This window comes from Malaclemys terrapin, chromosome 9, assembly GCF_027887155.1.
Source record: "Malaclemys terrapin pileata isolate rMalTer1 chromosome 9, rMalTer1.hap1, whole genome shotgun sequence".
NCBI classification, from domain to species: Eukaryota; Metazoa; Chordata; order Testudines; family Emydidae; genus Malaclemys; species Malaclemys terrapin.
This window is the reverse complement of record NC_071513.1, coordinates 55,049,544-55,073,665: the sequence shown is the minus strand read 5'-3', so window position 1 is coordinate 55,073,665 and position 24,122 is coordinate 55,049,544. Positions and strand designations below refer to the sequence as shown.

The 24,122-nt window shown below is 50.2% G+C and overlaps 1 protein-coding gene across 5 annotated transcripts in view; it reads right to left on the bottom strand.

Moving 5' to 3' along the window:
* The window catches only part of DGKG (diacylglycerol kinase gamma), a 143,735-nt gene that overhangs the window by 7,662 nt on the left and 111,951 nt on the right, over positions 1–24,122 (bottom strand). For all 5 annotated transcript variants that reach the window (XM_054040177.1, XM_054040181.1, XM_054040179.1 and 2 more), the window contains 2 exons: positions 7,525–7,645; positions 4,546–4,606 (listed from right to left, as the gene is read on the bottom strand). In XM_054040177.1, coding sequence (XP_053896152.1) covers positions 4,546–4,606; positions 7,525–7,645 — 182 coding nt within the window. The remainder of the gene's footprint in view (positions 1–4,545; positions 4,607–7,524; positions 7,646–24,122) is intronic.

Here is a 24,122-nt window from a genome sequence, read left to right as displayed (position 1 = left end):
AGAAGGAGTAAATAACACTTCCTTGCTATTCTAGTCTCCTCAGCAAAGACTACCAGACACGACAAATGGCGGTGGGCTTTTGTGATGTCAACAATGATGTCTAGGATGCAGGGGTGAAAGTAAGTCCAGTGACTTACTGGTACGCTGGGGCCAGCTCTGGCCCCCGGAAGGGGCATGGCTGAGGGAGCCAGAGCCAGCCCCAGCCCACCCTGTAAGGTAAGTCTCTTCCCTCCCCCGCGGGTAGCAGAGGCAGCCCGGGGCTCCGGGAGCTATTTAAAGGGCCCGGGGCTCCCCTGCTTCTACTGCCCCGGCCCTGTAAATAGGCCCCGGAGCCCAAGGGTAGCGGGGGGCTCCAGGGATTATTTAAAGGGACCGGGGCTCCAGCTGCCTCTGCCGCCCCAGTCCTTTAAATAGCCACGGGAGCCCTGCTGCTTCCCCAGGGCTCCTGCGGCTATTTTAAGGGCTGGGGTGGTAGAAGCAGTGGGAGCCCTGGACTTTTTAAATAGCCCCAGAGCCCCACAGCCCTACCCCAGGGCTCCAGCAGGGGGCTCTGGTGGCAATTTAAAGAGCCTGGGCCTCCAGCCCCTGCTGGGAGCTCCAGGCCCTTTAAATTGTCCCCTGGGGAAGCCGGGCAGCCCCGGTACGGCGTACCGGCTCTTGTCAGTACACCGTACCGGGGCGTACTGGCTTATTTTCACCTCTGCTAGGATGGATCCACCAAACACACTTCCATAGATGGGCCAAGTTACATTAGAAGCCAGAGCTCTAGATGGCTAGTGCCTCGCCCAGCAGCGCCTCCCTTTGCACCCAAACTCTTCCTGATCTGGCTCGTCTAGAATATAGGCATCACTTTATTCCTAAACAAAGTGGCTGGTTTTCAATGCCCCGGGTGGAGGTGCAGTTGGTAGCTCTTCTAACGCCAACCCCACTGTCACGTGGCTCTTGAAGGGGAACCTGTGGTTCCTAACAGAGATTTTTTGAGGAAAAGGTGGGATTGCTATGGGTGAAGCTGCTGGCACAGGGGCCACAGCATGATGGAGCAGTCTGGATGCATATGCTGCCCACTCCGCCAGGGAGGGGTTATCTGATGGGGACGAATGGCTCACAGGATTCTGTCTAGCAGCATTTCCACGGCAGGGTCAAGTCAGCTGAGTCCAAAACTTGAGTGTTGAGTAGTTTGACAATGGGGAGCATTCTGAAAAGCACCAAAGAGATTTAAGAGCCCAGGTCCCATTTTCAGCAGTGACTTAGGCATCTAAGCTCAGATCCGCCAAGGTATTTTGATCACTGAAACCAATGGGGTTTAGGCACTTGGAGGTTCTGGGTCTGAGGTGCTCAGGTCTCATTCACAGCCAGTGCGAATTAGACTCCTCAATCATTTGGGTGCTTTTGGAAATTCCATCCAATATCCCTGCAGTCTAGATATAATAATCATACAGCAGATGTGAAAGTTAAATGCAATTCTCCCTCCAGCCAGTGGTTGGCAGCGTCCCTTTAAAGAGCCTGCTCTTCGTGGGTCAGGGACATGGGAGTTGCTGGATTAAGGGCTTCCTAGCTTTGCGAGTGCATAAGGCCAGGCACATGGCAAAGCCACGCTTGGAATATGTCTCTTTGTGAGCCGCCAGCAGGACCCAATGCCATGGAGCAAAGGTGTCGGGTCGCTCTGGCTCATACTGGGATCCTGGACCGGGGCACTCTGGAGCCTCCGGGCAGGGACACCCACTCTCCCCGGAGACCCTGTCCCCAGCAAGGCGCTTTAATAATCTCCATCCTCTCAAGTGCAATCACTGCAGTGAGTCTAACGTGCTGCAGTGACAAAAATAGCAGGTTGCCAGGGCTCTGATGCCGCCCACCAGGAAGCTCACGAGTACCACTTTAGATGCAGAGGCATTGCGTTCGGGGATGGGGGAGGGGGAGAGGAGAGCTGGTACCATCGCCCTGTTCAGGCACGGCAGGCTGGGTCATGTGTGTTCACTGTGGGGTCACGTTCAGCCCTTGCACTAGCAGGGGTCAGGGTCCTGGGATGATCCACCGCAAGGTGGCTGGATGGCATGTGCACCGCACCCCGCCCTAGAATGGTGCAGCCATGAACCGGTTCCCTATGAGCCCGGCCAGCAAACCCAGCTGTTGGGGCGCCCTGGGTCAGCACTCCCCTCTTCGCTTAGTGCCCCACACTTTTGGGGCTAGTCCCAGGCAGTGAAGGACTCTGCCTCGGCTGCGAATGGGCTGTGTGGAAGGGAAGAAAAATCTGACTTGTTTGAATTAAAACAAAGGGGAGAGTTTATTGGGAGATCTGCTGAAATCAGAGCAATGCTGAGACAGCCTGTGCCTATGCAGTCATTCCTGCCCAGCGAATCCAACCAGGAACAGTGCTATGCAATGTGGGGCGAGGCTGGGGCCCTGCTTCAGAGCCAGCACATCTCGCAGAGGCAGCATGGGCAGCACACTCCACTCCTGGGACAACAGGTTGGGGGACCCTGCAGCTGGCTCAGGTGGCTGGTGACACCGTGACAAGCATTTCTTGCCTGGAAAAATCTTGGTTATGATGTCAGAGCCTTGAAGATATTGAGGCGGGGGACCCCATGGGGCGGAAAAAGACACATGGAAAAGGAGCCAAAATGCAAAGTGACCTGAGTTTTCTGCTGGCATCTAAAAGCCATTGTTTCCCAAATCCTCTCTTTTCATTTAAGGCTATGCTAACCAGTGGTGCTAGCCTGCATCGGCAGGAGGACGGGAAGGTGAAGTATAAAGTCAGAGGTTTCAGGTGGGCATTTTACTGTCCCTTTAATCTGTATAGAGAGAACCCCCAAGGCCACATCCACTCCAGGGCCAGATCCCCAGCCTTGCTCCACTGAGTCAGTAGAGCTGTGCAGACATGCACCACCCGAGGCTCAGGCCCATTATAGTTACTTGTTTTCATTCGAAATAGCAGGAAGAAGGATCTGGACAGTGAGGCACGGGGAGCCGACACCTGAGCTGGGCCCTGTACAGCTCCCAACTGAGGGAGTCAACTGGGGCACTTTGGCTTAATCTGCACTGTCCGAATAGAGGGGAGCCAAGACCTGAAATTAGCCCCACCCCCTTTGCCCCTGGTTTATTTTTTTAGCCTACGCCTTTCAGAAACCCTGTGAGGGAAGTCACTTACCTCTCATGAGCAACTCCTGTTGGTTGGATGTGAACCTGCACTCTTTTCCTGGTGCCCTATTGGCTGTTAACCTCATCAAGCGGGTCTTCAATGGCCCAGCCCTCTGGCTAAGTCACACACAGTCTAACGCATGAAGGAACCCCTTCTGGGGTAACACAGTCCAACAATGGTTGGCCCCCTCCAGGGTCTTCAGCCCCATCTCTAGGCCAGTTTAAATTCTAGCTCCTTTCTTAGGCTTTTAGTACTGAGCCTTATCCCCTTCCTGGGGCTTCAGCCATTTTCCCAGTGTCCAGTAGGGGGACCTGGGTCTGTCCTCTACTCTGGGTCCCAGCCCAGGGACCCTACAAATAGCAGCCACATGCTGCCTTATTTAATAGCTGCTGCGGCTATTTCCTGGGCCACTTTCCACATAGCCCCTTCCTCTTCACCCTTAGCCCAGGTTCTCTATTTGTTCTCACACAGCCTTTCAGTCTCACAGCCTTTCTCACCTTTCTGGTCCACACCAGCGACTGAGCCACTCCAGCCCTGCCGCTCCTTTTAGCTATGCTTGCTGCACTCTGATTGGCTGCTTCCCTGCAGCCTATCTATCCAGGGCTGGAGGACCCATCTTCACTGCTCCTTTTTCTGGGGCAGTGTGTGGCAGGATTGCGAGGCCTCCAGCAGGGGGCCTCAAAGGGCCCAGTGCATCCTGTCACCCACCCTAATGCAGGGGTTCTCAAACTGGGGGGTTGCAACACCCTCAGGGGTTTGCAAGGTTATTACATGGGGGGTCGCGAGCTGTCAGCCTCCGCCCCAAACCCTGTTTTGCCTCCTGCATTTATAACGGTGTTAAGTATATTTAAGTGTTTTTCACTTATAAGGGGTTGCACTCAGAGGCTTGGTATGTGAAAGGGGTCAGCAGTACAAAAGTCTGAGAATTAGTCACTGCCCTAATGAATCAGCCCAGACATCAGCACTCTTCCCCGCTCTGCACTTCAGCTGTACACGTGCTGGAGGTCGGGACTCAAGAGCTTGTGAATTTAAGTCAAATTTTTACTGTTTTTTTTTTAAATTATTATTAAAAAGGCCACCTTCTGTGCTCTTGCTGAGGCTACAGGGGCTGGGGGAGCATCACACTGCTTGGGCTTCAGAGGCTTGTATCCAGCCCTCTTCTGCAGGGGGTGGGGGGAGAATCGCCAGGAGACAATGGTGTAGGGAGGTGATAATGGGGTGATGTCCCCTCCAATCACGGGGGAGGGGGAATAAGAGACAGATGTAGTCAAGGAATCATGTTGGGAATTTTCTTTGGATTACAAATCCCTTCTCTGAGAAAATCACCCAACCATCAGCAGCTGCTTTTGATGTGGGACCCTGCCTTTGGGACCCCGTCCAGTCTGCACCGCTGCCAGTTGTGTACTCACTGTGCAGGGAGGCTGCATCCAGGGCTCTCCATCCACCTGCATGGGCAACAGCTTTGTTGTTCTGGAACCCCAAACAAACAAGACACAGGGTGAGGACACAGGAGGGGCTGCCTTTCTCCAGGCAGTCTGCACCGAGGGTCCTGTAGCTCACTGACCTGCCCTGGAGGAGTGGGCGGAGACACAGAGGACATGCTCTGGAGCAGCCCTTAGTGAAAACATGCCCTGAATTGCAAGCCCTGGGCACATGAAATCCACGTGGGAGACTGCTGTAATGCCCCAGGCTCGAGGCATCATGCCAAGGATTGCACCTTGTTTTATGAGCTACTGGATCTGATCACTTCCTTTCCCAGGTCAGTAGCCTGTCCCTGGATCCTCTCCGCTCCTTCCTTGCACCTTTGCTGAACGCTCTTCGTTCTTCTGCTGCATCTATCACTGCCTCTGCCCAAGCATTTGATACAGTCATAGAGTTCAAGGCCAGAAGGGACCACCAGATCCTCCAGTCTGACCTCCTGCATAGCGCAGGCCCCCAACAACACCCAGCACCCATGCACCAAACCCAGCCACTGACCAAACTATTACAGCTCCCAGGACACTAGAGTAGGATGTGTCACAGGCAAAGAAGAGGAGGGACCGAAGTGCATCAGTGCCCAAGGCCCACTCAGTGTCAGGAAAATGATTACATGAGAGAGACCCAGATAATCCTGACAAGTGACCCGCACCCATGCGCTGCAGAGGAATGAGAATCGCCCCCTTCCACTAAGGTCCCTGCCAGTCTGACCTGGGAGATAATTCCTTCCCGACCCCACACGGAGATCAGTTAGACCAGGGGTAGGCAACCTATGGCACGTGTGCCAAAGGCGGCACGTGAGCTGATTTTCAGTGGCACTCACACTGCCCGGGTCCTGGCCACCGGTCCGGGGGGCTCTGCATTTTAATTTAATTTTAAATGAAGCTTCTTAAACATTTTAAAAATCTTATTTACTTTACATACAACAATAGTTTAGTATATATTATAAACTTATAGAAAGAGCCCTTCTAAAAACGTTAAAATGTATTACTGGCATGCGAAATCTTAAATGAAGAGTGAATAACTGAAGACTCAGTATCCCACTTCTGAAAGGTTCCCAACCCCTGAGTTAGACCCTGAGCATGTGAGCAAGACCCAGCCAGCCAAGCATTGGAGAGAGAGAACGTTCGGTGCCACCTCAGAGGCCTGCTCCCTCCCCCCTGCCGCCCCATCCAGTGTCCCATCTCCAGCTGGGCCAGTCCTGATGCGTCAGTGGAAGGAGGTTAAAAAAAATGAGGCATTGTGGAGATGATAAACTCTAGGGGGATGGTTCCATGGATGAGAGGCACCCTGGGCTGTACATGTGGGTATGTCATTAGGGGTTACAGTCTGGCCGGGGGAAGGGCAGATCTGGGATCTGAGTCAGTGGGGTGGAAGGTGTGTGGGTTTTGAGTAATCAGGACTGATACTGAGATCTGAGTCTATGGGAAAGTACAACCGAGTGGCCTTTCGGTCAAGGTGGAGGTGTATTGCAGTCTGTAAGGCATGGGGAAAGGGATGAAGTACTAAAATCCAGGGGTGAGAATGAAGGTGGAAGCACCCTACAGGACACCTTAATTAAGGCCCAGCAGTCTGCCATCCCTCTGAAAAAGCAGGGGTCAGGAACAAGGGGAGGCTAATGTGGCTCCATGGTAAACTGGTCAAAGATCTGAGGGGTGGGAACCCCTGTCCTGAAGCGCCTCCCTCAAGGTAGATGCTGGAAGGTTATGTCACCGATGACTGGAAGGAGGGAGATAATGAACCTGGGTCGCCTACCTCTTGGGTGATTACCCTATCCGCTGGGTGAAAAGTTATAAGTGGAAGGGAGGGCAGCAGTGGACACACCCTCACTGCCTCCTCCAGCCATTTTGTGAACAGCTGAAACTATTTGCGTGAAATCTGCAAACAGTTTTGTGGCATCCGTCCAAACATTTTTGCCAATTCAATAATGACTAATACACAAACCACCTATTGATCAGAAGAAAGGAAGGGGAGATCTGAATACACACGGCCAAATCCTGCAGTCCTTCCACCCTGTTTCCTCCGTCCGAGTCAGTCAAACTGCCACTGACGCCAGGCGAGCTTTGCCCAAGTAAGCAGTAAGACCTTCAGGATTTGGCTCACACAATGAGTCGGTGACAAGGGAGGGTTCCTAGTTTTAAAGGAATCCAGCCAACAAATGCACAAACCCACTAACAACCATCACTGAAGAGTCACTGAAAACTAGGGAGGTATCTAAGGGCTGGGAAATACAACACGGCACTATTTTACTATGAAGGAGAGAAGAATCATCTTGTCAATGACTGACCGACCAACTACCCAACCAACCCAACCCAACCCAAACCATCCCAGCCTAGTAAAAGAAATGAGCAAATATAAAGAGAGACACTGTGGCCAATAGACTCCTGAGCAATAAGTGGCAAAGGCTTACACTAAATATTGCCGGGGTAGCTGTATCACCATAGGTCCTAGGAGCCTTACTCATGGCCAATGAGTCCTTTCTGCTCAGTACTGTACAAGCCCCATACATAACGCAGGAGAGAAACAAGGTGGGGGAATAATGTCTTTTATTGGATCAGTTTCTGTTGGTGGAAGGTACGTGCTTTTGAGCTTGACCCTTCCACCAACAGAAATTGGTCCAATACAAGGTGTTACCGCATCTACCTTGTCTCACTCATATCCGGGGACCAATGCGGCCACCACAACACTGTAAATAAATCATGCCAGACAAGCAGACCTGCTGGAATTGGCGTTAAGGATTAGCGGGTGAAGGGGAGACAGGTGGGGCGATAACTGGCTCTCAGCAGAGCCTCGGACAGGCGTTGGATGTAGCAATGTATCTGTTAGGATGCTTTCAAATAGTCACAGCCGTTTGCCATGTTCTAATGGGCGTGATTAAGAGCGGGATCAGGAGCTGAGGGCTGGAACAGTACCTGATGGTAACAGATGAACACTGAGCCAGTCTCTTTCCAGCACTCTTCAGTCCGGTGTAGATCTGCCCCATCTCCATCGCTCCCTCGAGACCCACCACTTCCAGGAGCTGGTCACTGAGGTCTGGGAGGAGAGAAAGTCAAACACTGCGTGTAGGTTCTGACCTTGTCCAGACTGAACTCATGTCCTCAGACATAGCCCCTCACCCAGCCTCTGGTCTAGTACTAAATACCACTGCTTGTTACTATTCCTATCCATTTAGCAACAGGAGCAAGACACTTTACAGAGCAGACATTTACACAGTGATCATGTTACTCATCACAATGCAGCCACCTCTGGAGTGGAACTCAGCAGCCACTGTAAACATGTCAGCAATACTGCCTAACAGTGTAGGGGCAGGTCATGAACCCAAATGCAGCGAGAGGGGAATTTATCTGAACATATTGTAGCTCGCTGTCTTGGAATTTAGCCTGGGCACTGGGGCTAACAGACATTTGCTTGGAGAAAGAGCTGTGAATCCCTAACAGACTTGGGCTCGTTCTGCAAGGAAGTATCTCTGAACACTCAGTCCAATGCTGGGACGGTGTTTGGGAGCTCAGCAGAGAGTGGGGAAATGACACCTCCCCACCTGGGACCAGCTTCAAGGAGGACAGGGACTTTCCCCATGCCAGTCCCCTGCATCACCATGGCCGTGGTGTATAGGAGCTCTTAATGCACTGCAGTTGGCAGAGGGAAATCTGCCTGGTCACGCACAGAGCAGGGCTACCACAAACACGGGGTGTGCTGGGACCAGGGCAGGGCTGGAAGGGGGTGGCCTGGGGGCAAACCCATAGCTCACAGTGCTGGAGGGCGGCTGGTCTGGTCTGCAGTAACTTAGAGCAGCACCTGGCTGCTGTAACTTATTCTGGAGTATGTTTTGGCCTCTGGAAAGCCCATAAAGCCATCTTTGCACCCCTCCCAGGGATGCCCTGCAGATCAGAGCCCTTGCCTTTCTGGGCATGCTCCATATGCCTGTCAATCCCAGGGAACTGAGCTAGGGCCTCAGCTAGGAATGGCAGAGCTGCCCCGTGTTGGAGGGCTGCGCTGTGACTAGCCCCCATCCCATACAGGTCAGATGCATTTGTGCCCAGGGGGAAGACAAAACAAGGCAAAGGTGGATTTACAATAAGAAGCTCCACAAGAAAAGAAAACACAAGAAAAGATTCCTGGCCAGGTGACTCAGGCAGTTGACATCCAAATGTTGTCTCTTGTTCATTATCGTCTCTTCCCCAGTCCCTCCTGGTTTCCTGCCTTGGCCACACTTACAGGAGGCAGGACTAGATCAGGGAACACAGTGACTCTGAAAAAGCCTAAGGGGTGGTGGTAGAAACCAGCTGAGCATGCTTGCCCAGTGCGAGGCTGGGGCAAAAGGGACAAACGGGACCATCGGAGGGGAGCGGCGAGGTGGCGCTACCTCTGCATACAGCGTTGGTGAGACCATTGCACAAATACGGAATCCAATTCTACTGGCCGCTCTCCAAGAAGGATGTTGAAATACTGGAAAGGGGACAGAGTAGAAGCTACAAGACTGATCTGAGGTCTAGAAAACCTGCCAGACAGTGAGCCACTGAGGGTACGTCTACACAGTGCTGGGGAGATAGAGTTTTCAGCTTGGGTAAATATACCCCGCTAGCTTTGATTGAACTAGCTTGCTAAAAATAGCAGTGTGCCCACAGCAGCACAGACAGCAGCTCAGGATGGCCACCTGATCACAATCCTGTCCAACCCGCTGAGTTTGTACTCGGGTGCTAAGCCCAAGCCGGTGCCGGTGCCTGTGCTGCCATGGGCCATGCTGTTATTCTTAGCGAGCCAGCTCAAACAAAGCTATGGTGAGCGTGTTTGGGCCCATCCCTTGGGAATCTGTGCCAATGGTTATTTATTTCACTTATAAAAGATGCAGTTAAGAGGTGATTTGATCTTGGCCGTTAAGTACCTACACGGGGAGGTTTCTGATAGAGGCCTCTTTAACCTCGCAGTTAAAGGCAGAACCAGACCCAATGGCTGGAAGATGAACTCAGCAGAGCAAATGGGAAATAAGATATGTTGGTAACACAGAGAATAATTAACCACTGGACCAGATTCCCAAGGGATTTGTCCAATTCTCTAACACTTGGCTTCACTTGGTCACCAAGTCTGGATCTGTGACTAAGAGCTTCATTCTAGCTCAGTGAGATGTTCTGGACGTGGGGCAGGAATCAGTGGATGAGATTCTCTGGCCTTTGATATGCAGGAGGTCAGGCTAGATGATCACAATGGTCCCTTCTGACTTTATTAAGATCAAAGCATCTAGTCTGGCCCCTATTTTCTCTAGCTAGTCTATAGTATAGCCAATCTTCGGTGCTCACTGAACACCAGAACTGTTCTCAGTCCCAGTGGAGCAAGCACCTCAACAGCATCCACAAAATCTTCTAGAATACCTGACACTGGGATATGCCCTGTTGGAACAAACCAAGCTGAGACCCATGTTACACGGCACTGAAGACAAGTTGCTAGAACTGGAAGAGCCCTTGGGAATGGGTTTCCAGGGGATTCCAGGAAGCTGCAGGGTTCTGGCAATCTGGCTCTCATCCCCCATAGACTCCAGACAACAGGCAAGTGGAGCAGCTTCAGAAAGGTCCATGTGTTGTTTAAAGAGGTTCTACTCCCATGAGAGATTCCCAGCCAGGTGTCTCCTCACATGCAGTCTCCCGAGCCATTCACGCATCAAGCAACGGCTATCTGGCAGCATGCAGGAGCCCGGCTTCCCCTGGGGTGTGTGATGTTCCCACACAACTTACCAGAGAGAACAGGCTTCACTAGCCTTGACGATGGCGTGACCTGCTGCCCCGGCTTGCTCTGTGGGCTGGTGCATAGGGCACTAGGGCTCAGGGCCCTCCATCCAAGAGCACTGGCAGGGAGCAGTCCTGGAAACGTCCTGAGCACAGGAATGCAGCTGTCTCTGGGTGCACAAGGTGGGATGGGGAAGGCTCCCAGTGCTTCCACTTACCCCTCATATACCTGGCCCTTGCTGCCTTGTGCAGTCATCTGCACCTGTGCAAAGGGGGTGTGAGCCACCCAGCTCACAACTATCGTGTTTCACACCCACTGAGCCAGGCAGGATGAAGACCTGTTCATAAACTTGTATTTATTTCTTAAGACCTTGCTGATGAATTGACCCCTGGCAGTATAAGCTGGAATTAGCGATGGGAACAATCTGTTCAGTTCTCTGCTCTGTTCCCTGCTACACTAGCCTGTCCACTGCTTTGTCTGGTCCGTTGTCAAAGACTCAGGGGGATGATGCTTTGGCTGCATTGAAATGCATGTTGGCTTGGGCCCAGCTCACCAAATTGTCCAGCCCACTCTGCGTAACTGCCCTTAGCATTATTTACCACTCCGCTCAGCTTTGGGTCAGCTGCAGATTTTACCAGCAGTGAGTGATTTTGTATTTCCTCACAGTTCATTGATCAAGAAGCTTAAGAGCAGAGGGGCAAGAACAGATCCCCGGGGGAAACCCCTCCACTGGATAGGATTCCCCATTAACAGTGACATTTTGATGTTGGGTATAGATGGATATTGATATCAGTGGTATGGCAGGGCACAAAGAAGCCCTGCAGGATGCAGCTACATGGCATCTCCCTGGCTGAGGGCAAGTGGAGACCATCCAGCATACCAACAAGTGTCCTGCCTGCACCATGCCCTGGGCTGAAGCCTGGCAGAGGAGTGCAGGGTCTGCGTTAGCCTCTCAGCCGCTTGCTTACAAGAGGCAGTTCTGATATTGGGCAGCCATTGGCAAAGTGCCCAGGAAGAGTGGGTTCATTGAATAGCCAACTTAGTGCTGAAAGGTCACACTAGGTAACTGACTATAAATGGGCTGGGACAGGATGACTGGAGAAGGATGCAGACGGCAGTCTACCTAGGGCATAGCTCCAGCTATGGAGCAGAAATGGAAGAGTTCAAAGCTGCGAAGCTCTCGCTTTGTTTTTTCGGCTGGGGCAGGAGGCCCCTGAATGGAGGTAACCAGTGGATTTCGAACTCTCCAGCCTGACAATGTCTGCGTTTCATTAATGCACAGTCTGAAAGCTCAATCGCATCCAGGGTGTCCTGCCTACCACCCCTAGGAATCCCACCAATGGCGCTCATGAGCCCCTCTTGCCCAGGGATGGGCCACACGATACCAAAGCTGGTGAATACTCCTCAGCAAGGTTCTCCTGATGACCCTCGTGCCTTTAGTTGCTGTTCAGAACACTGACCCGTCTCAACTGGGAAAGTGGATTGCGTTTTAGAAGCATCTTTATAGCCGCACAGAGGGACAAACAGCGAGAGGAACTCACAGAAACAGGCTGGCCAAAGCAATTCAGTAGCATCTTTACGATAACTCCTGAGTGCTAGAGAACACTCTGCACTGCCTTGTGCTGGAGACTCTCCATGGGGGCTCACAGCCCCACTCTGCTCCCTCTGCAGGGCACGTCTCACTCCCAGCACAGCTTGCTCCCATACCACATGCCCCCTGCAGCTCCAGCATAGGGAGCGTGACTGAAGCACACTGAGCTCCAGCTGTCTCTGCTGGGGACCTCTGCCAGGCCCCTGGCTGCTACTACTGTTTACCATTAATGTTGCCCAAGGCAATAGGCATTCAAATTGTGGGTTGTCCACTGGCCCAGATGTGCATCCCCTCCTGCCTTACAGGCCTGGTTCCTGGGAGACTGGTGAGTCAAGAACCACTCTGCAAACATCCCAAGGGACGGTCCATCACGCCAGGAGGAACAGCCACTCTGTTGCTTCAATTGTTCTCCTGAGGCAGCTTCCTCTCAACCGGACGACTGGGGTTATCCAGATGCACAACACCATTGAGCCAGTGACCTCAGGCACTCCCTGATTTTGAAGCTGAGAACCTACTAATGGAGTAGTTGTGAGTAGGTCTAGAAATCTCCTTGAGGCAGGCAAACCTTTGTCATTACCGACTCCATGGTCTCCCCAATAGACACGAGTGCAAAGGTGGATTTCACGTGGTGTAACCTTTGCCTGGAGGTGAGAGCAGGTCTTTTGCAGGCCAGTTCTCGCCTCCTGTAGCACCTGAATCTTCCCTAGCCAACCACCAAGGTACGGCGAGACATGAATTGCCAGGATGTTCGGGTGAGCGACCATGATGGTCACTGGGTATGTACTCGGGAGGGAGAGGGGCAAAAGAAAAGCTGACCAGTACCGTGCTGTACTTGTAATGATCCTGCCTTGGGCAGAAATGAAGGAGCTGCCTGTGAGCTGGCCTGACGGACATGTGGATATAAGTGTTCAGTCCCATGGGGTTGGGGATTCTGCGGCTGAGTCTAAGGTCACTGCTCTGAACTTGCATCTGGGGACCAGGCTGGGGAGACCTCTGGCATGTAAGCTTTCCCACGGCAGAGAAGCACTGTCCCGTGGGAGCCTTATGAGCCAGAATCCACTTGGGCATTTGGCCAACAGGAGATCTATCTGCTTGAAGTTCACTAGCTGGGCCAGTGAGGATGGGCAGTCACGGCTTCCATCATGCTGATGGAAGAAGCTGCTACTGACGTTAGAAAGGAGGATGTGCACATAGGTGGATTGTTATTTTGTGGGGCCTTGGGCCAGAGCAAGTGGGGGCCCCCTCCCCACCTCTTCCGCCTGCAGTCCCCCTCCCCCCCGCCACTTCCTCCCTGGTGCTTCTACTGGGGAAATGGGGTTGGGCAAAGGGGCTTGCCCCACTCCCCCCCCCCCCCCCCCCCGGGCCTGGCACTCCTGCCAGGGAAATGGGGTCAGGCACAGAGGCTTGCCCTGCTTCTCCCGCCTGCCTGGAGCTCCTGCCAGGGAGTGGGGTCAGGGCGTAGGGGCTTGTCCCGGTCCCTGGCAGGAGCGCCAGGAGGTGGAGCGGGAGAAGCCCCTGTGCCCACCCTGTTCCCCAGCAGGAGCCCTGGGTGGAGCAGGGGTAGGGCGCCGGAGTGACCATTTTTCCGAGTCCCCCTGGGCATGGGCCCCGTTCGCCCAGTGGCTAATCTGCCACTGGACGTGCACCAGCATCACCAAACAAATGTAAGCAGCCTAGCACCTTTCTAGGGTGTTAATAGGTTCCCGGAGTGATAAGAGGTTCATCTGTTGGAAGAGTGACATCAGTTATTTAGAGATTTACCAATCTACAATAGAAAAGCACCTGTCCACTGCTCTGAGCACCCATGGAAATCCCTTAATAAATGACCCACCAATAACACCAACATCACATAACCCAACACCAACATAACCAAAATCACCAGGCATCTCCCCACATCACTCCTGGCAGGCCATACCCACCACCTCTGGCCTTGCAGAAATGATGGGGTGGGGTGAGTGGGAGCACCAGCTCAGCACAAGAAAATATCATTGATTCCAGCTTCGATCCACCACAGAGCTTGAAAATTCATTTCTGGTGTGGCCTTGCAGGTTGCCAAAGTGTGGATTAGTAAGGTTCTGCTGAATGCAACAACATCCCATTGCTGGGACTCATTAGACCGTTTGCCTTCTCCTTGTGGAGCAAGTGATGCAGAATATACTGTTCTCAAACGTCAAATTAAACCATTTTGAAAATGGCAAAATGTTACCGATTAACAAAATGACAGTATCATTAGGGTCAGGGCCGGCTCCAGGCACCAGCCTGGCAAGCAGGTGCTTGGGGCGGCCGCTCCGGAGAGGAGCGGCATGTCCAGCTATTCAGCGGCAAATCGGCAGACGGTCCCTCACTCCCGCTCGGAGCGAAGGACCTCCCGCCGAATTGTCGCCGCAGATCGCGATCGCAGCTTTTTTTTTTTTTTTTTTTGGCTGCTTGGGGCAGCCAAAACCCTGGAGCTGGCCCTGATTAGGGTATTAGAAAGACAGGTGGGTGAGGTAATATCTTTTATAGGACCAACTTCTGTTGGTGAAAGAGACAAGCTTTTAAGCTACACAGAGCTCTGGGAAAGGTACGCAGAGTGTCACAGCAACATACAAGGTGGAACTGATTGTTTAGCATAAGCCATTAACACATATTGCAAGAGACCATTCAAGGGGAAGTGGCCAGTTAACACCCCTCCAATCATAGAACAAAAAAAGGAGGTTAGTGGGACTGTTTTAACAAGCCATAAATCCAGTCTCTTTATTAAGACAATCAGGGCCGGCTTTAGCAAGAGCGGGGCCCGATTCCTGGGGGCGGGGGCTTGCCGCAAGCCCCGCCCCGAGGAATTGTGCCGCGCTCCGGCCGGAGTTACCGGGCTTGGGTCCGGCCCAGAGCTGCTCGGCGGCCAGAGCTGAGCTGAGCCGCGGGGTCTGGGCCGGACCCGAGCCGCCGGGGCTGGGCCGGGCCAGACCCGAGCCGCACCGCGGGGGCCAGGCTGGACCCAAGCCGTGCCACGGGGGCCGGGCTGGAGCCAAGCCGGGCTGGAGCCGTTGGGGCCAGCGCACTCGGCCAGAACCGGGGCCAGACTGGGCCGCGCCTCCCCGGAGCCCTTCTCACGTCCCCCGCCACCCCAGTTTACCTGGTGCTGCCTGCCCGCTCCTGCTTCTTTTCAGACTTCCCGCGAACCTCTGATTCACGGGAAGAAGGGGAGAGGGAGGAGCAGGGGGCAGAGCGTTTGGGAAGGGGAGGAGGGGGAAGTGAGCTGAGGGCGGGGTGGAGAGCTGCGGTGCGGGGCCCTCTTAGCGTGGGGCCCGATTCAGCCAAATAGGCTGAATCGGCTTAAAGCTGGCCCTGCAGACAATGATTTTTAGGGTCTAGCAGAGTTATGAAATTAAGCTCTCCGGCTCATCTTTTCAAGGTGTTGTGCAGGTTTCCTTTGAGGACAAGGACTGACAGGTCAGATATTGCTTTGTGAGAAGTGTCCCCCCACAGGTGATGTGATGTGTATTTTATCATTTTCCTGTGTGAGTTCCTTCAAGAGCAAAGTGATTTGTTTCACCCACATAGTTAGTTATTGTTGGGGCATTTAATGCACTGGGTGAGGTACATCACCTTGTCTCTCCACTATCATTAAGAAAAGGAATAGAAAGTAAATATTTCAGTAAAAAAACCCCAAACCGGACGAAATACTCCATTACCAAGGTAGTGGAGGGCACTGTACCATTGAACTGTGAAAGGTGTCCTGTTGACACTTTCAAACCTTGCAAGGGCCCAGGGAAGGTCACTTAGAAGTAGAACTGCTCAGATTTTTTTTGTCAAAACACTTTTCTGTTGGAATGTGGCATTTTTACTAAACAGAAATTTGTCATAAAATTGTACCGATTTCAATGAATTTTCCTGTGAACATATTTGTAAACAATTTTTTTGGAAATTTTGTAAAAGAAAAATGTTAATATTTCATTCACGATTTTATTTTATGAATTTTTCACTTTTTGTATTTTTTTTTTATTATTTTTACATAATGACATGTTGCATCATGTAAAGCAGTGGCTCTCAACCTTTCCAGACTACTGTACCCATTTCAGGAGTCTGATTTGACTTGCATACCCCAAGTTTCATCTCATTTAAAAACTACTTGCTTACAAAATCAGACATAAAAATACAAAAGTGCCACAGCACACTGTTACTGAAAAACTGCTTACTTTCTCATTTTTACCACATCATTATAAAATAAATTGATTGGAATATAAATATTATTCTTACATTTCCGTGTATAGTATATACAGCAACATAAACAAGTCATTGTCTGTATGAAATTTTAGTTTGTACTGATTTCGCTAGTGCTTTTTCTGTAGCCTGTTGTAAAACTAGGTAAATATCTAGATGAGTTGATGTACCCCCTGGAAGACCTCTAAGTACCCCCCGGGATACACGTAGCCCTGGTTGAGAACCACTGATGTAAAGCATGTCCTACTATGTCATATTCTGTACAACTAGTACTGATGTGTCATAAAGATAGAGTATAATCGTTGAAATATTCTATTTCTCTTTTTTAAATCAGTAAGAGTAGCTGCTACTTACTACTGTTTGTCATATTCTCTAGATCGTATTTTCCTGTTTGTGTTATAATGAAATATTTTGACACTTTGAAACAAAATAAGATAGCACTTAGAGAACTAATTCGTGGAGCAGCTCTTTCAGTATCCTTGTGTTAGCCTGGAATCATTTTGCTAAGAGATTGAAAATACTTGCTCATCTAATGTCATGTTATGCACTACTACCACTGACATGTCATTAAAGAATAAAAATAATATAAAAATGAAAAAACATAAAATAAAAATGGAAACAAAATTTCAAAATTCCAAAATGAAAAATGTCAAAGCAATTACTTTTGGCATTTTGATTTCCAGGGAAATTTGAAAATATTTGTCTGCATTCCAATTTGGGAATGAAAACAAATTTCAAAATATACCACAAAACAGAAATTTGGAGTTTTGACCATCTCTTCTTTGAAGGCTTGCCATTTAAACTCACAAATGGTTACAGTTCAGTCAAGTCAGATTTTACCACACTCTGTCTGCAGCATCACCCATCTAGATACTGAGTGGCCAATGCCATAAATCAACATTTAAAAGAAAATACAGACTTATCACAACTCAGAGCATCTAACCCAGTATGATATTCTAGATGATAGAATTCCCAGAGATTGGCCTAGACAAGCAGATGCAATAGGTCCTCTCATTTATTGCTCTAACAAAGTTCGTATGTTCAATAATCCCTCCCCTCTACTGGTACAGAAATTCTCAACATTTTACAAGCTTATTGAAGAAAAATACCTTAGATCTCTGACAAACAGATGGAGCAGTATGGAGCAGTAATTGGTTAAAGATAGGAAACAAAGAGTAGGAATAAATGGTCAATTTTCACAGTGGAGATAGGTATATAGCAGGGTTCCCCAAGGCTCTGTACTGGGACCAGTGCTGTTCAACAATATATTCATAAAAGATCTAGAAAAAGGGGTCAACAGTGAGATGGCAAAGTTTGTAGATGATACAAAACTACTAAAATAGTTAAGTCCAATGCAGACTGCGAAAAGTAAAAAAGGGATCTCACAAAACTGGGTGACTGGCCAACAAAATGGCAGATGAAATTCAAAGTTGATAAATGCAAAGCAATGTACTTTGGAAAACATAATCCCAACTATACATACAAAATGATGGGGTCTAAATTAGCTGTTACAACTCAAGAGAGAGATCTTGGAATCATTGTGGATAATTCTCTGAAAACATCTGCTCAATGTGCAAAGGCAGTCAAAAAAGCGAACAGACTGTTAGGAACCATTAGGAAAGGGATAGATAATAAGACAGAAAATATCAAAATACCACTATATAAATCCATGGTACGTCTACACCTTGAAACACTGTGTGCAGTTTTGGTCGCTCCATCTCAAAAAAGATATATTAGAATTTGAAAAAGTACAGAGAAGGGCAACAAAAATGATTAGGGGTGTGGAACAGGCTCCATGTGAGGAGAGATTAAGAAGACTGGGACTGTTCAGCTTGGAAAAGAGACGACTAAGGAGGGATATGATAGAGATCTATAAAATCATAACTGGTGTGGAGAAAGTTGAATAAGGAAGTGTTATTTACTCCATTCACATAACACAAGAATGAGGGGTCACCCACTGAAATTAATAGGCAGTAGGCCAAAAGTATAATTGGGTTAAAAAAAGAACTAGATAAATTCATGGAGGATAGGTCCATCAATGGCTATTAGCCAGGATGGGCAAGGACACAACCCCATGCTTTGAGTGTCCCTAAACCTCTGACTGCCAGATGCTGGGACTGGATGACATGGAGCGGATCACTCAATAATTGCCCTGTTCTGTTCACTCCTTCTGAAGCACCTGGCACCACCCACTGTTGGAAGACAAGATACTGGACTAGCTGGACCAATGATTCTAAACAGGCAGGTCCAGGGCCAAATGGAGCTAGAAATCATTAAGAATTGCTCAGTGATGGGGATCTCGGTAGATGCTGGGCCACTGCTTCCCTGCCCTTCCTCCCACAAACACCCATTCCCCCTGGAGCTATGGAGCACCACAGACTCATGCTCTGGTGCTCTGGCTACTGATGGCTGCGTTGTGTCAGGCAAAAAGGCAGGGCGTGAAGCGGGGTGTCAGGCTTGGATTTTCCCAATCTTTTTCCAGCTCACCCTGAGTGGCAAACTGCCCTGATGGTCGTGTTCCATCTTGAAGGGTTTGGCCACATGAGAGTCTGGCTGGTTTTGTCGGCATAAGCTTTGAGTTCCACCAGTCATTTGGGCACCCTCTGCCAGAGCCAACTGGCCATGTGATGCTGCTAATTCCCCAGCAGATGCCTTCCCAAATAGGCCTTTCCCTCCCCAGTTCATCCCATGCCAGAAGCTATTACCGAGCTCTTCCAGAGATCCCCAATCTGAAGTTCATAAGACAATCTCTTCTGCAACTAGCACTGACAAAACCAACACCTTCCCTCCGCCCTTCCCCCCACGATTACAGGGATTTCAAAACATGATTAACATCTATGTTGTCTGGATCCCCTGGCTCAAAACTGGCTTCCTTGAATCTTCTCAATTAGTTAAAACAATTCCCTCCGCTCACCACAGCCCATTCATGACAAGGACCTTTTGAGGACTATAAAGGAGAGGGCACTATTGGGCTCATAATGGAAAACAAACCTAGAACATAACATAAGAACAGCCATACTGGGTCAGACCAAAGGTCCATCTAGCTCAGTGTCCTGTCTTCTGACAGCGGCCAATGCCAGGTGCCTCAGAGGGAATGAACATAATAGGCAATTATCGAGTGATCTATCCCCGGTCACCACTCCCAGCTTCTGGCAAACACCATCCCTGCCCATCCTGGCTAATAGCCATTGATGGTCCTCAGCTTTACCTCTGCAGGGGCTCTCATCCCCTTCTCCAATCAATGCCTTTATGAAAGCTAGCAGAGGTGAGACTTCCTGCAAAAGGAAGAAACATAAAGGCTATTGCAGGTGACCGCCACATCGTGGCTGGGCTGGGCTTAATAACTCTGCACTTGCTTTATTATTTACAGCACTTTGAGATTACTGGCAATCGTAACATTGTCTCATCTATTGTCCCAAAGGCAGATGTTCCTTTCAAATGTGGCACATCCAAGCAGAGTGAAATGGCTCCCTGTTTGTTTTGTTTTCTGTCAAGCAACCCCCGAGCCCCAGTGGGCTCAGCCCCGGGGCAGATCTGGGGCCAGTGACTTGGAGCGACAGCCCCAGCCCGTGTTCTTACAAACCATGCAGAGTTGTTAGTCTGATACATACAGACTACAGTTCCTAAGAGTTTATCCCTGGTGCACACAGCATGGGAAGGGCTCTCTCATACATAGCTAGAACTAATCTCAATCAAGAAATTGTGCTTGGGGGAACCTTTTGTCCTGCAGCTAGGGGCAGCTGCTTGAGAAGTAGACTGGTTGGAAGTTTGAACAGAGGAGCTCTGCCGTGGTTTGGAGAGTTAGTGCTACATCTGCGGAAGCTCTGCTGCAGGGTCTTCAAACCGTGACTAGGAAATGCACTCTCCTATTGTAAAATGCAGTAAGTTAGAGAAGACAGTCAGTAGACAGGGTTCACTGAATGACCCAACGCCTGGAACAATCCTTATTTACAGAGCATTTTCCAAGTGCTCTGCAAACAGTGAATAATTAACCCTTACAACCCCCTTGCGAGGTAGACCTAGGGGACGGATATTGTCCCTTTCACACATTGGTAGACCGACCCATTCAAGAATCTTGCTCAAAGGCAAAGAGCAAGCCAGTGGCCGGGTGGAACTAGAACTTGGGGACTCCCAGCCTCACACTCAGTCAACGAGACAGTAGCTGCTTCTACGACACAACACTAACAAAGACCCTATTAGACCCCAATAGTTTCAAGCCTCAGTTCCCGTCTGCCTCTGACCTGGTCAAATTAAGAAAAGCCACCAACTCTGCAGTGCAAGTGAACCCATCTGGGCCCCACTGGTGGTGTGGGATGAGTGATGAACAAAGGCAGGCTCCACGTTTACTCCAGCACAGAGTCACACTAACTATGTGACTATGAAAATGGCAAGACTTAGTGCTGCTGGGGAGAGCCATGGGAGAGCAGGGCAGTCAGGGACTCATTAACCCAACCAGCCAATCCTGGAGCTTTTAAAAACTTCTTGTATTCCCAGAAACTGGGCCAAATAATCATTGTTCCCCATAGCGCCTTCCGAATTTGTTACTGATGTTTGTCAAAGGCCTCTGGAGGCCATCCAGGCAGTACGCAAATGATCCAGACTCTGCGCGCTCATGCCAGCGAATGGTGTCAGGAAGGCAATGCTCACCCCAGCCAGCGATGGTGCTGTCCGAGACTCAGCCCCTCCCCATGTGCTGGAGAAGGATTCCCCCGTGTTTCACAGGGAAAGTTCAAGGCCAACCCCCAGACAGAAGCAGGGGCTGAATCGATTTCCATTCCCAGTCAGTGAGCTGCAATGGTCCCAACTCAGGGAGCAGAAAAACAGGACAGGCAGAGCAACCTGAGCTCTCCTGGCTCACAGCTGTCATTTTGTTCATGCTGTGTATGCACCCATCAACAGCAATGATCTCTCCGCAGGGTTCTGCTTCCCCTCAGCTTGGCTAAAACCCAGCCAGTTAGTTCCTTGAAGCTCAGCAGTCAGATCCAAGCCCCGAATCCACAGGGGGGCTGTGAGCAGAGAGAGGCAGTGGCTGAAATGGAGTCCCATCATGCTGCCTGCCCTGGCAGCTGTTCCACCGCACACATTCCACATCATTTTCTTTACCAAATCTGGTCACTCAGGAACACCAGCACACAATCCTCCTCCACAGCAGGCGGTTGGACAAGTAGCCTGGGGGACAGAGGCCAGTAACAGATGCTTTCGAGGAAGGTCCCTGAAACTGCACAGACTCATAGAACCACAGGGTGAGAAGGGACCGTAAGGGTCAGTTAGTTTAACCCCCTGCCAAGACGCAGGATTTGTTGTGTCTAAACCAGTGGTGGGCAACCTGTGGCCCGCGGGCCGCATGTGGCCCATCAAGGTAATCTGATTGCGGGCAGCGAGACATTTTGCTGATGTTGATCATCCGCAGGCACGGCCCCCCCTCAGCTCCCAGTGGCCGCAGTTCGCCGTTCCCAGCCAATGGGTGCTGCGGGAAGCGGTGGTCTGCAGGGACCTGAGATTTAATCTAAAGCTGCTGTGCTGTAGTTTGACCCCATTGCCTTTTGTCCTGCCCTCTGTGACAAGAGAGAACAACTTTTCTCCATCTTTCTTACGGCAGCCTTTCATGTATTTGAAGACCGCTATCATGTCCCCCGTCAATTTCCTCTTTTTCAAACTAAACATACCCAGTTCCTTCAGCCTTTGCTCCAATGGCTTGCTTTCCATCCTTTGATCATCTTTGTCACCCACCTTTGGTCCTTTCTGGTTTCTCTACATCCTTTTTATACAGCAGTGACCAAAACCGGACACAGTACTCCAGCTGAGGCCTAACCAGGGCTGAGTAGAGCGTTACTATCACATCCCATGACTTGCATGCTATGCCTCTTTAAATGCAACCCGACACTGCATTTGCTTTTTTTGCAACAGCATCGCATTGCTGACTCATGTTGAGGTTGTGATCCACCACAACTCCCAGATCTGTCTCAGCCATACTGCTGCCAAGCCAATTATCCCCCATTCTGTATTTGTGCATTTGGTTTTTCTTGCCTAAGTGCAGCACCTTACATTTGTCCTTGTAGAATTTCATTTTGTTGTCTATAGCCTAGTTCTTCAATTTATCAAGGTCCCTTTGAATGTTAGCTCTATCCTCCATAGTGTCTGCAACTTTGTGTCATCTGCAAATTTGATCAGTATGCTCTCTATTCCTACATCCAGGTCATTAGTGAAGATGTTAAATAACACCAGACCCAGAACAGATCCCTGTGGAACCCCACTTGAGACCTCCTTCCAATCTGACATCATTCCATTAATATCAGGGGGTAGCCGTGTTAGTCTGTATCCTCAAAAACAACAAGGAGTCCGGTGGTACCTTAAAGACTAACAGACTTATTTGGGCATAAGCTTTCGTGGGTAAAAAACCTCACTTCTTCAGATGCATGGAGTGAAAGTTACAGATGCATTCCATTAATAGTTACTCTTTGCCTATTATTTATTATTATTTGGTATTATTTATTAGTTTGTTTTACAGTAGCACTAAGATCAGGGTCCCATTGTGCTAGGTGCTGTACATACACATAGTAAGAGACATTTTATCAATCCTACCAAGTCCTCGATTTCAAAGTTATCAAATGGCAGTGAGTTCTAGGGAGTAATAATGTGTTGGGTAAGAAAGTATTTTTGATCAATTTTATATTTGCCACCTTTCAATCTCATTGAACGTTCCCTTGTTCTTGTGTTATGAGTAAGGCTACGTTTTAGTCATGGATATTTTTAGTAAAAGTCATGGACAGGTCACGGGCAGTAAACAAAAATTCACGGCTCCCTACCCGGTTCTGTGTGTCCCTGCAGCATCTAGTGGGAGGGAAGGCCAGGAGGCTCCCCATGCTGCCCCCGCCATGAGCTCTGGCTTCACAGCTCCCATTGGCTGCCGTTTCTGGCCAATGGGAGCTGTGGGGGGCGGTGCGTGGGAGCATGGGCAGTGCGAGGAGTTCCCCTGGCCCCTCCACCTAGGAGCTGCAGGGACATGCCGGCCACTTCGAGGAAGCTCCCCTGTGGTAAGCACCACCACGCACCCCAACCCCCTGCCCCAGTCCTGAGCCCTCTCCCACACCCAAACTGCCCCAGCAGCAGCTGGTGCGGCTGGCCCAAGGGCTGCTTGATCTGTTCGGTCAGCCCCAGAGTCAGCCACTGCAGAAGTCACGGACCCCCATGACAGACATGCAGCCTTAGTTATAAGACAGGAGGAATAGGAGCACTTCTCTCTCCTTCCTATTGGGCACGTGAAGGTAACACATTAGAGAACGTGAGGTGCTTCGATCACACACATGACTCCGTATGGCTCCAAGTCATAAGTACAAACATGCCACTAGGGCTATGCTATCAGCATCCCAATGAAGAACACGGCTTGGAGTGCAGTGCTGAGGGAGCTCCGAGAGGCAGCTCAGTCTAATCACCCAGAACAATGGATAACAATGGATCGTCAGAGCACATTGGGACAAGAGTTACAGAAGCAGTTTCTCAGCATCATTGCTTCTCGGAACAGCTAGTTCTAGACGCAGGTTATTTAACGCTGAACTCTGGCACCTCACTGCTTTCTGGGCTTTTTCTCTCTGATCTCAGCCTGTCCCTTCTCCAGCTGTAATTTCTGCCCTACACTTTGCTGAGTTCAGAGATGGCTGTGTCTCACTGACACCTGGACAGAAGGTTTTGTCTGCCTCTGCTGCACGTTGGCACCCAGCAGCTCTCCCCCAGCTCCTACTTAAAATAATCCCACAAAGCCTTGCTAGTTTTCTGTGCATGCCCTTTGGAGTTACTTGCGTTACAGTGGAACCCACCCCTCCTGCAGCAGCTCTCTCTTCCCGCAAACTCCCCAGTGGTTAGTTAATTTACCCCCTGCCCCTTTATACCATCTTCTCCTTTGCACATTGGGGCTCTGAAGTTCCTCTGTCTTCCTAGCCCTGTGGAAGCACTTCACAGAGCCCTACCATAGAAGCCCTATATGTCGCCTTCAGGAACAAT